Source organism: Lactuca saligna, chromosome 5 (assembly GCF_052625555.1).
Source record: "Lactuca saligna cultivar CGN05327 chromosome 5, ASM5262555v1, whole genome shotgun sequence".
Lineage (NCBI taxonomy): Eukaryota > Viridiplantae > Streptophyta > Magnoliopsida > Asterales > Asteraceae > Lactuca > Lactuca saligna.
The window spans coordinates 269,740,846-269,754,496 of NC_136421.1; the positions used below are offsets into that span (position 1 = coordinate 269,740,846).

General features: G+C 34.3%; 1 protein-coding gene across 1 annotated transcript; it reads right to left on the reverse strand.

Moving 5' to 3' along the window:
- Positions 1 to 2,677: 2,677 nt before the first annotated feature.
- On the reverse strand, positions 2,678 to 4,046 carry LOC145047769 (uncharacterized). The gene is made up of 2 exons (XM_078996102.1): positions 3,925 to 4,046; positions 2,678 to 3,674 (listed from the first exon to the last, which is right to left on the reverse strand). Exon 2 carries the CDS (start codon positions 3,647 to 3,649, stop codon positions 2,798 to 2,800), a length of 852 nt encoding a protein of 283 aa, XP_078852228.1. The 5' UTR covers positions 3,650 to 3,674; positions 3,925 to 4,046; the 3' UTR covers positions 2,678 to 2,797.
- Positions 4,047 to 13,651: the final 9,605 nt, after the last annotated feature.

The window sequence follows — 13,651 nt, forward strand, 5'->3', positions numbered from 1 at the left end:
GTATTTTTTGAGCTTTTGAGTTGGAGGAGGAAGCTATTTTTTTTTAAAAAAATGAAATATTTGAGTGATAATTTGAAGGTTGTGAAGTGAGGTAAAATATGTGAAATATTAGTATGTATTTAAGGTAAAAAAAAAAGGATTTTTTGAATTTTTGAAAAAGGGTCTCATCTGACCACCTATCTCCTTATCCCAATACATCCTTCAACGTCTCTCTCCTCGGTGAATAGTAGCCGAATTGCTGAGCGGAGCTTGGCAGGTCGGCGCTGTGTTTGTCGAGCTCGTCGATGCTTTAGCCGAGTTCACATCCTCCAGCCTAAGAGTTATCTAACCCAAGTCAAAAGAAGTTTTGACTTGAAATGACATATGGTTCAAAAAATATTTAAAACACTAGTTGTGATACCCGTATAATATAAGGGTTGATTAAAACAAAATGTTAAATACAAATGATTAAACAGGAAGTTTTATTTGAATTTGAAAATTGAAATAAGTATAAATTTTTAAAAAAATGAAAAAAATAAATTAAAATTATATGTTTAGTTGTCAGACCCGTGTATTAAATGTGTTAATTATAACAAAATTTTAAATACGAAGGTTTCAAATGTAAATTTATTTAAAATTGAAAGTGAAGTTTGAAATTTGAAATTTAAAATTTAAAATTTGAAATTAATATAGTTATTGTGGTATGTTTAATTTATAGAAACTAAATTAATGATATATATATATATATATATATATATATATATATATATATATATATATATATATATATATATATATATATATATTCAATAATGATAAATGAAGTAAATGACAAGTGGAAAATAAATATCTCAAAGTTATGATAAAATGACATGTGACATAATGCATGAAAGTGTGTGAAGTGGAAAAAAAAAAAAAAAAAAAAAAAAAAAAAAAAAACTTCATTTATTGTAGACGATTACTCGTAAAGTAATTTCTTAGAAATTAAGAATTTATATCCAAGTTCATTAAATTTATATTTTTTTTTGAACCGGTGAAAAATATAATTTATTAAGTACTCAACCCCACCAACAAGTAGCTAGTGAGGCGAAATTGTTACATTCATTCAATTACAATTTAGTGGGTTTTTAATCTACAAACTCCATTCTAACTTTGCCCTGTCACCACGATATTTAACCCAGTTAAATGTTTGAGATTGTATAATAGAAACAATTCTCGCCGGTTACCATTGAGCTTTGTTTGAAGATTCTATCGTTTCTAGCCCTTCATAGACACCACAATGTGCTGAACAGTATCGTGATTAACGTTTTCCTTTTATTGGGGCAATTTCCCCATTTGGAGGCAAAGTCGATCATGTTGCTTACCGACTGGAGCCCTGACACCTAAACATTACACCACTTATAGATCGACTGAAAAATATCCTTTGCAAGAGGACATGAGACCGTGAGATGATCTCCTGTCTCTTCAGACTCACGACACACTCCACACAAGGACGATTCCAATACAATGCCCCTATTTCGGAGGGCTTCAGATGTGGCTATCTTGTTCTGTTTAGCACGCCAAACGAATCCCAAGACTTTCAGCGGGATCATTTTTAGCCATGGGAATCTTCTGTCGCAAACAGGGAAATCTGCCCTTTCAATCCTTTCACGTAGGAGAGCCACACAAAATTCTGCTTTCACGACAAATGGAGATACCCACCCTCGTCCTGGAATACCCGGTTTCATTACCTCATCAAAGGGAATGTTTATTCTATCTAGGAAGGCTTTGCATTTGACAATATTTCTCCAGACACCGTTCCAGCGACTCCTTAGGCAAATGTCTTGTTCCTCTCCATTTAAGAAATGAAGCCCCTTGATAATCTTAACCCAAAGTGCATTTGGTTCACTGTTCAATCACCATAACCATTTGGTGAGAAGTGCAAGGTTTAACGATCGTATTGATCCCAGACCAAGACTGCCCACCTTTTTTGGAGCAATGATTTTCCCCCACGCAACCCAGTTGATATTCCTATTACAATTTAGACCACCCTAGATGAATTGTCTTCGGATCTTCTCAAGCGAGTTAATAACTCCAATTGGGGCATTGAAAATGGTCATAAAGTATGTGAGGATGCTACCAAGGACTACCTTTGCGAGGTGACTCTACCACCAAAGCTGAGATTTTTCGCCTTCCAACTTGATAACTTACTTTTTAGTTTCTCCATGACAGGCTGCCATGTGGCAATACGGTTCATATTGACCCTAATCGGGACCCTCAAGTAGGTGAAGGGGAGGGATGCATGTTCACATCTTAGTCGACACGCCTAATTGTTCACTTCTTGCAATGGCGCTCCAATACCATAAACTTTGGATTTAGTGAAATTGACCTTTAAGCCAGAAGCTACATAGAAACAACGAAGGATCCTCGCCAAGTTGTCAATATTTTTTTTCGACCACTCTCCCAAGAACAGGGCATCATCTGCGTACAACAGGTGGGACACACAGATACTGGCGCTCCAATACCATCTTAGTCGACACGCCCAATTGTTCACTTCTTGCAATAGCGCTCCAATACCATAAACTTTGGATTTAGTGAAACTGACCTTTAATAAATAAAAATATATCTTATATTTATTAACATTTCCCTTTTTATCGTTTATAATCATTTAAATTTAGACATATCAATTTCAACCTCAATAACATTACAATAATTAACATGTTCCTCAACTTTAATATTCACATTACCTTCTTAAGCACTTTCCATATTCCTAAATTATCAATACACATTACCTTCTTAAACACTTTTAAATCATAAATATAAACAACTTTATTCCTCTTCAGTCGTTTGTAGCACACATAATGACAATTTTTTTCATGAGTGAAAGGACAGGAGGTACTATAGTCTCTATGACTCCCATGATAGGAGGTACTATAGCCTCTATGATATCAGCGACACATTGTATGTCTTGTAGTCCTTCTCGTACCTTATTTACAGTATCTTTGAGTGCATTTAGAGGTTGTATATTATGCAATTCGTCTTGTACATCAGATATGGCCTCTATGAGGGCATTGATAGGTTCTGCTTCAAGTAATTCATCTCGTACATTAGATATGGTGTCTATGAGGCCATGGATAGGTTGTATTTCATGCAAGTCTTCTTGTACATCAGCTACAGTCTCCTTGAGTGCATTGAGAGGTTGTATTTCTTGTAATTTTTCTCCTACATCACTTATAGTTTCTTTGAGTGAATTGATAGGTTGTACTTCTTGTACTTTTTCACCTACATCAGCTATAGTGTCTTTGAGTGCATTAACAGGTTGTATTTCTTGTAATTTTTCTCCTAGATCACCTATAGTCTCTTCGAGTACATTGACAGGTTGTACATCTTGTAATTTTTCTCCTAGATCACCTATAGTCTTTTCGAGTGCATTGACAGGTTGTACATCTTGTAATTTTTCTCCTAGATCACCTATAGTCTCTTCGAGTGCATTGACAGGTTGTACATCTTGTAATTTTTCTCCTACATCGGCTAAAGTCTCTTCGAGTGCATTAACAGGTTGTATTTCTTGTAATTTTTCTTCTACATCAACTACAGCCTCTTTGAGTGCATTGATAGGTTGTACTTCTTGCAATTTTTCTCCAACATCATCTATCGCCTCCTTTAGTGTGTTAACCAAAAAACTAGCCATGGTGGCTTCTTTATGGGTAGGCTACCTGTGCATCAATTTAAAGCAATCAATTATATTTAAAAGCTTAAATACATTCAAGTTTTACAAACTCAACATTATTTGTTCATCAAATCTCTCAAAGCTTACTAATGAAAAACATGTGATAACGAAACATGCAACAAATTTATCAAAGGCTAATATTAAATGACTTCTTTAAAAAAAACTTTAAAACTGAAGACATGCATGTGACAATGAAACTTAAACATTCATCGTCAAACAAATTGATGAGAACATACAATAGAAAATGAACGGGGAATTGAAGCTTGCAGATTTCAGCTCATTCACCAAGGCGATGAACACATAGAGAAATGTTAATAAAGGTCTCTTTCTCTCATTTTATTTCTTGAAAATGAACATGATTATCATTATGATGAATACTGAATTATTGATTATATATAAGTCATAAATACCGATTAACCCTTCTTTTCTTCCTTTTCTACACATTGTTCCTCAACCTTTCAATATTGAGCACCTTTAGTCCTCTAACTCCTTATTTCATTTAGCTTTGTTTATCTCACTCTTTTCTTTTTTGTCTTTGCATATCTAACATAATTGATTTATAAAATATACCAATATTAATCTTAATCAACTTTGTGAGGTTAAAATTGATATACAACATATACCAATATTTGAACAATCTCGCTTAATCTTACTCTTGGAAGAGATCAACCTTATGTATTTTGCTACACAAATAATATGTTGATAGCCATTTAGAGATATTTCAAAAACATCAACATGGTCAATTTTAACAATTTTGAAATCATCATTAGAAATTTTCTCTCTTTCCAAGTGAACATCAACTTCTTTATGATTCACCTCATTCACAAAAAAAACATTCACCTCATTCACAAACAAAACAACTTAAATTTAAGAGCGTTACAATATAAATTTGCTAATGGTGTCAAGTTTCCAAGACTTAGGTCGTACGATATGTTGATTATCATTATCTATATAACTTTGGTAAAATGATTTAAAATGGCAATTAAGTTTTAAAATTGTTCAAAAAATATCATTCAAGTTTATTCGATATAAAAAAATATTAGTGAACTAAAACGTTTGTACACAAAAATTATAGTAACCGAGTAATTGGGTATTCCATTCTTTTAGTCTTTTGCCATGATGGTAATGTCCAAAGTAAACTACATACATTTTCATATTTAACTAATTTCATTTATTGCTTTTGGTCGTTAATGTATTTTGTTTTTTCTTTATGATATATGTGGCTATCTTTATGACCCTTCACTAGCGATTGGCAACCTTCCCCTAAAGAACAAAAGGTGAAATTGAAAATGGTGGGGTAGTTTACACTTTTTTTTTTTTTTTTTTTTTTTTTTTTTTGAAAGCGGTATATCAAATGTAAATTGCTTTTGTTCATAAGCTCATGGGTTAATCTTCGACTGATGTTATAACTATCAATGGGCATTATATTACGAATGAAAATGGGATTGAATATGAATTTGTTTTAAAATGATGAATTTTTGGTTGTGTTTTAAATGGGTCTCGAAATGATGCATTTGAATTTAAAGATTATGAATCATCCAAGCCTGTAGTAAAAATACTAAATATGGAGCATGAATTAAACTTTAATAATAGCAAATTCATGATTTTATTACAAGTTAATGTACAATAACGTTGATGTCAATTAAAACGATTTTGTCGCTTGTGGCTTTGATCGGAAAAAGAAAAGCCATTTCATGTCGGTTAGACTAATAAGCATGAATTAAAGTGTATCAACGTGTTGCTATGGTGGGTGGCATTTGCTGCGTGTCTTCTAGGGGTATCTAAAACTAACGCGGGACTCCCTTCTAATAGTCTTTTGATTCCATATGTGATTAATTTTTTAAATTTTGATTCCATATGTGATTAATTTTTTAAAAATGTTTGGGAGTGGGGCCGGGACAAGGGTAGGGTTAACACCGTTTTATTTTGGGAATCGAGAATGAGTATTTCCGTCTCATACCCCACGGAGGCCTCATTTGTATTTAATGCATATTTAATATAAAAATATTTATAGATACTACATTATTTAATTTTAAAGTTTCTAAGTTTCTTCCACTTGCTTTCACACAACATCAGCGGCGATTTCTCCCAAAATCCACAATTCCCGATTTCCCGTCACTCTCAATCTCTCATTGAGTAATCGTCGTGATGTCATCTCACCCCTCGTCACTAGTAGCCTTCGCCTCCGCCTTCACCTTTTGGAGGAGACGACCATCACCGAGTCATTTGTCATCAATATCATGTTCCTCAGTGCTCGATACTCACACAATTAAGGTTCTAAAAAGCTCGTCATAGCTCTACTATGGCGCGCCATTGACTCATATATGTGTATAAAAATAAAAAATAGTTGAATATATATATATAAAAATATGAATTATATACAAAATTGCCGCCTTAAGTCACGCCTTACAAACGACGTGACTCGCGAAGACTCGGAAAAGTTTGAGGCTTGATATTACCGCCAAATCACGTCTTACGTTATTTAGAACTTTGCACACAATCAAACGACCATCGCCTGAAGAGTCAAGACATGTGCTGCCTGCCGCCTCACATCGTAGCCGACAACCTCTGCCTTCACCTTCCACCAACCCGCTAATTACTGTACTTTCTTCTTTGTTCCGGTTCAAACAAAACTATGTTGCTGTGAATTTTTTATTTATTTTGGTCTGATGTTTGGTAAACGCTATGTTTATTTCAATTTCTATTTTCTTTTTCAAAAGAGACTATACTCTGATGTTTGCTAATAGATATGAATCATATGGTATTACCGTGAAAAATTTTGCTACACATAAACAACATTAGTCAAAAATTTATGGGCTAATGTCATAAAAACATTCCAGTTTGCATGAAATTATCGGATTTATACAAAGATGATTTTTTTGTTCGCGCGTAATATTTGCATAATTTTGTTCCTACTTGCCATTTATCCAGTTTACTCTTAATAGCAGGTGACATTTGTGCTTAGGTGTCGGTTGTGGCGGACATGGCTTCCAAGTGTCAGCAAGTTTGAGTGTAAGAGCAATATCAAAGGCATAATGAGAAGGAAAATGATGGTGCTTAGGCTGGAGGGAGTGGTCTCACACTCCCTCATTTTACCACACTCAAGGAGTAGTATACTATATATATATATATATATATATATATATATATATATATATATATATATATATATATATATATATATATATATATATATATATATATATATATATAGAGAGAGAGAGAGAGAGAGAGAGGAGTGATCCCAAGAATGGCCGCACTCCCAAACCGCATAGAGAGGGTGGTGTTTCCTATACCACATAGACACTATTTCATCCTTACCGCACTCAACTCCCTCTAGTAATCGAAGATATGCTCCCTATTATGACTACCTTAACAGGGACCCACAACGGTTTTCCTGTATTTATAACTCAGGAATCAAATATAAATTGATTAAACTAAGCAATTTAATAGGGAAAAAGTAAGGAATGCAAGGATCGAACCACGTACCTAAATTATTAATGGTAATGATTTGCCTACTTAATTTCCATGTATAAAATTGTATTCAAAAAATTACTGGAAATTATATTATTATTAGCATATGAATTAAAAAAAACGTATTTATTACGTATAAAAAACGTATTTAATAGGAATAAATGTATTTATTTTGTATAGAAACATATTGTATTCATAAAAATATGAAAATACCTTAAAAATACATATAAAAACGCCTTTATACATATTATATGTATAAAAAATATTTTTATACATAGAAAACTTTTTATAGATGTAAATAGCATTTTAATATATATATATATATATATATATATATATATATATATATATATATATATATATATATATATATATATATATACATATAAATATGTTTTTTACAATAAAAAATGCATCAACATGTTTTTATACGTAATTAAATGTATACATTATGTATAAAGATGTTTTTTTTTCTTCATATTTATGTGTATATATTATGTATAAAGACATATAAATAGCATATAAATACATTCAAAATATCTCTACACATTTATATATGTATAAAAATATGTTTATGCATATAAATGTTGTATTATACATAAAAATAACATTGTTATATATAATTATACGTATAATATATATAAAAATGCATCAATGTGTTTTTATAAAAAAGTAAATGAATACATACCTAATAAATAGTTAAATACGTAAACTACGTTTTTATGTGATATAAATATGTTTCTTTTTAATTACGATTTTAAATATATAAACATGAATTGTAATAATAATAATAATAATAATAATAATAATAATAATAATAATAATAATAATAATAATAATAATAATAATAACACTAATATTGATAATCAGTATTCTATATTATATACAATGTTTCAGCATGAAATACTCAAAAGAATATCTAGTTTTGTTGGAACTCGCTATACTTAGGAGTTGGAAGTTGCAGGGGTTCTACGCCTATCCTCATTTTCGACATTATTTTTTAAACAAATGACTTTATTATACTATCATTGTCCACATCAGCACCTACTGCCAAATAAGCGTCGATGTGGCGCTACGATCATGGCCCATGTATGTATGCAATTGCCTGATAACCGGCAAAGGGTAAAAATGCAAAAAATTTAGCAAATTTACGGTTACTAAAAAACTAGATTCTAAGCTTTTAAAGTTAGGCAAATTGACTTATTAAGGTAATTAACTTTTCGGTTTGTTCACATCTGGACAATTATCTTTTTGTGTACACATCTAGGTAACGAACTCTTTGGAAGTATTCACATATGATCATTATGACCAGCTATAGCAAGTTACATCCGATGATAGCCAGTCATAATGATCATCTTCGTTACCTAAATGTGTACAAAAAGAAGATAGTTACCCAGATGTGAACAAACCGAAAAGGTAAAGTAAAATCCACGAATGGTCCCTTGGTTTGGGAAATTTGTGTGTTTGGTCCCTAACTTATTTTTTAACTTGGATGATCCCTACTGTTTATTTTTGTTGTGCGTTTGGTCTCTGTTTTACCTCAAAAGACTATTCTCCCCTTTTTAATTAATTTTCTTAGCAAAGTCTCCGTGTAGGCTTCTTGGTTGATGAAAATACCCTCAGAACTCTATCTATTTTTTAGATCAAGGAAAAAGTTAATAGGATCCATTGAGCTCATCTCAAATTTAGTTTCCACCAGTTTTCAGAATTCATTTGTTAATCTAGGATTAGTGGATCCAAAAATGATATCATCAACATAAATTTAGACAATCATTAGATGGTCACCATCTTTCTTGTGAAAGAAGGTTGGGTCGACTGAACCTTGTTTAAACTTAGATTACTTTAAGAATCGAGTAAGGGTTTCATACCATGAACGTGGTACTTTTTTTAAACCATACACAACCTTATCCAAAATGTAGCAGTGATTTGGATACTTCTCATTTACGAAACCTGGTGGCTGTATCACATAGACTATTTCCTCTAATTCACCATTCAGAAACACACGTTTTATGTCCATTTGATAGAGTTCGATATTATTGTGTGCAACATAGGCAAGGAAAATCCAAACATATTCCAGCCTAGCAACCAGTGCGAAAGTTTCTTCGTAGTCTATACCTTCCTCTTGGCAATACCCTTTCCTAACCAACCATGCTTTGTTTCGAATCACATTTCCTTCCTTGTCAAGCTTATTTCGAAATTTCCATTTTAATCCAACCACAGATGCATCCTTCGGAGTTGGAATCAAGCGCCAAACTTTGTTACACTCAAATTCATTAAGTTCTTCCTGCATAGTTTACACCCAATCTGAATGATCTAGAGCAACCTTCACGATTTTAGGCTCTATCTTGGAAATAAATGAATTAAGCATGCAAAAAGTCTATTTTGGAGAAACATGTAGTTTGTTTGTCCTTTTATTGAGCTCTAGTAAGATTACCCGAAGATGAGTCGCCGATGACTTGGGATTATAGATGATCCTTGGTCCATTTTTCCATAGGTGGATAATTCAGATCATATGTTGGATTGATTTCCGAAACAACTTCTTCAAATTCTGATTGTACATCAGAATCATCATTCAAAATCAGATTCTCCTCACGGAAGTGCTCATAGGACTCTATAGTCGGAGTTGGATACTCCCCCTGGACTAGAATATCAGTGTGGACTATAGGATCATAATTATCTGTTTGAACAGGTGTATTAGTTATTGAGGTTGAAGTGGAACCTTCCCCTATAATGGATCAATAAAAGGTTGTTGTAACACACCGTTTATTTAGTAAATAAATAAATAAACCCCGAGATAAGAAATGTATTTTTATATTATTTTATTCAAGCCTTATATCCTTAATAATAAGAGAATGTTAGCTATGGGGGTTAATTGTCCTATTGATGGAATTGTGGGGTTAAGTATAAAATTTGGAGCCCTTTTGTAAAGATTTATGAGGTCAAGGGCTAAATGGTAATTTCTGAAAGTACTTTGTAAAGATTTCTGATGTCGGGGGCTATTTGGTAAGTGTTAGGCCTAAAATGAAATGAAATTGTGGATTCAGAGACAAAATGGGTAATTATTGGATTAAATTGAAAAGATCCCATGGGGAGGGACCATAATTGTAATTATGGGAAAGATATGATATGGACCGGGTATATATATATATATATATATATATATATATATATATATATATATATGTTGGGTAATCTTGATGGGTTAAGCTGGGTCACGGGTACGGGTTCGAATGGGTCGGGTCAGTTTCCATATGCACAAGTTGGATAGGTGAGACTTAGTCTAATAATGACCTGGTTTGAAGGGGTTTCAAAATGTGGACTTAGTAGTCCTATATATGTGGTTCTTAGCTGATAGTTTATTCCTGTTTTTAGCATGTATACTAGTATAAGTAGAGTAGAATTTCTTCCATTTGTATGTACATATAATTTCTGTTTTCTATGAAAGAGATAATCCAGAGAAATGGTGTGTTCATGAATGTTTTTCTTGGGTCTGGACCAACACTTGGTATCAGAGCCCTAGGCTCATAGTGTGGGATGTAGAAGAAGGGTTGTTCAAATGTTGATGAAAGCAGCAAGTTTATGATATGCAGAAAGGAAGTAGAAAGGCTAATCAAGTTGTGATTGGCAAAAAGAAGCATGCAGCAAGCAAAAACATTTGATCAAGAAAGAAAGAAAAGAAGCAAGAGAAAGCAAAAATCGAAGCAGGAGACAACAAGATTCGGAGAATGGTAGCAAGATCCGAAAGAGACTTTAGCAAGAATGAGCGGTGGAAAGAATGTCGCAGGAGAAGAATTATGGTAGGGGGATCAAACGAAGCTGTGGCTCGCAAGCAAGATCCTCTAGGTTCATACCTGGTTCATAGCAAGAAAAAAAGGGTTGATTACAACCGTATGTAATCAAATGGAGAGGATGAAAGCAAGTAGAAAGCATGAAGAAAGGCTGCACAACAACAAATTAGAAAGAAAGAAAGAAAGAAAGAAGAAAGATAGAAAGAAAGAAATAAAGAAGAAAGATAGAAAGAAAGAAGAAAGAAAGAATGAAAGAATGAAAGAATGAAAGCAAGAAACAAGTCCGATCATGTTTGTTAATCAAAAGAAAGATGCAGCATCAAAATTTTGTTGTTTGTTAGCAGGTAAGAAAGGAGAAGCAGACATCAAGTGATTAACAAGCAGGAGAGGGCCGGTTTGCAAGAAAGAAAAGCAAGAAGGGTTGTTGCATAGTCTGTAGCAAGTAGCAGGCAAGACAATCATAGCAAGAAGAGAGTTTCGGGTTTGTAGCAAGTAGCAAACAAGAAACATAATGCATGAGACAGCAAGAAGTATACTTTTTGAGCAAGATAGAATAACTGTGTATTCTTAAAGAAAGTAGCAAGAAAAGCAAGATCAAGTTCATCAAGATTATGGGGGTGAATGTTGGGTAATCTTGATGGGTTAAGCTGGGTCACGGGTACAGGTTCGAATGGGTCGGGTCGGTTTCCATATGCACAAGTTGGATAGGTCAGACTTAGTCTAATAATGACCTGGTTTGAAGGGGTTTCAAAACATGGACTTAGTAGTCCTATATATGTGGTTCTTAGCTGATAGTTTATTCCTATTTTTAGCATGTTTAATAGTATAAGTAGAGTAGAATTTCTTCCATTTGTATGTACATATATTTTCTGTTTTCTATGAAAGAGATAATCCAGAGAAATGGTGTGTTCATGAATGTTTTTCTTGGGTCTGGACCAACAATATATATATATATATATATATATATATATATATATATATATATATATATATATATATATATATATATATATATATATATATATATACACGTTCAACTCAATTGTATACCCCAACCCTAAAGAAGTGTCGGTCGCCACCCATCCACACCTCCAGCCGCCATCACTAGTTTTCCCTCTTATGCTCCAACCAGACGGAGTTTCGATGACCACCGCCTGCTGCCTCGCCATCGAGTTGTCGTCACGCTTTGCTTCCGGACACCATGCGAACGAAGAAACCACTGGGAGCAACTTTTGGGCGGCATGTTAACGTTCTCAGATCTTCCTTCTCCTCTTCTTCTTCTGCTCCACCTTCAGCCAACATCGCCGATGTCGCTAGGGTCGTCGAACACCACCGTTGTTGCTGTCGTAAGAGTCGTTGTTGTCGTCGATAGTCCTGCTGCCTCCGCCGGCCTTAACCACCCATCCGTTGAAGACTAAGTGGGTACCGATTTCCCATGGATAGCTTAGTCGGAAGTGCCATTGTGTTCGTGTGTTGCTTGGCTGAGACTCAAGAAGACTTACCACCACCGTGGGGTAGTGGCTATCAACACAAGACCGCCACCGGCTGCCACTAGGTGGCTGTGTGTTGCCATTTAATCTAGTGTGTGCGTGCTTCAGTTGTGTTTTGCAAGCTTGTGGGTGTCTCGGGTTGCTGTTACCAATAAAATACCCAAGAAAAACCAACATGGCTGTCGGCCATGATGGTTTCCTCCTCAAGGACGGCCATGGCGGGTGTGTATGCTGTTGTATGGTGATAATATTGTGTGCTTTATTTTACGTGTGTGTTATTTTGATTTTGTTGTAAATTGTATTGTAATTCGGATAGAATAATAATAGAAAAATCCATAACCACCACCATGAGGTGGTGGCTGCCACCACCGGCCGTTGTGTCGGGTGGCAGTGTGCTTTACCTTGTCGTGTTTGATTTGGTTGGAATGCTTGAAACTCTAATGGGCCCAATGAAGCCCTAATGGGCCTAATGAAACCCTAATGGATCTAAGGACTTTGCTTTTGGGCCTAATGGGCTAGTATTTAGTTGGAAAACCCTAATAAGGATTTGGCAAACCCTAATGGCATAAAACCCTAATTTTGGGATTGATCGAGACTGCATGAGAATTATTTATTAAACCTAAAATAATAATTAATAATCATTGGCAAATTAACCTAAGGCAATATTGGACTTAATGGATTAAGTCATTAATATGTTAGGTAAGAAACACTTAACCCTAATCGTCATTTCATGTGGAAACCCTAATTTCACTTGGGCCTTAAGTTGGGTCTTTCTTTTGGGTTTTGCTAATTGGACTATTGCTGGGCTATCCAAGAACAAACAAATAGACTAAAATAATTGGATGGGCTTTAGGGTAAGGCTCATATGAGAGACTTGGGCCCAATTTGAAAATTTGGGCCATAGATGGGCCGTAACTGGACCTTTATGATTATGTGATATTGGGCCATGGGAATACCAAGGGTTGGACTAGAATAATTGAATGTGCCTTTAGCAAATACCATGTAGAGGTTTGGGCCCAATTTGGAAAATTTGGCCATATGTTGGGCTTTGGCCCATTAATTGACCTTTGGGTCTTTGTAGTGTGAGTTGGACCTTGGGCTTGGAACCCAATTATTAATTGGGTATTGTTTGATGTTGACAGTTCGGTAACTTGTCAACCAGTAACTGGAGTTTTATCTACGGGACTTCAGCAGTGCCAGGTGCGTTATCC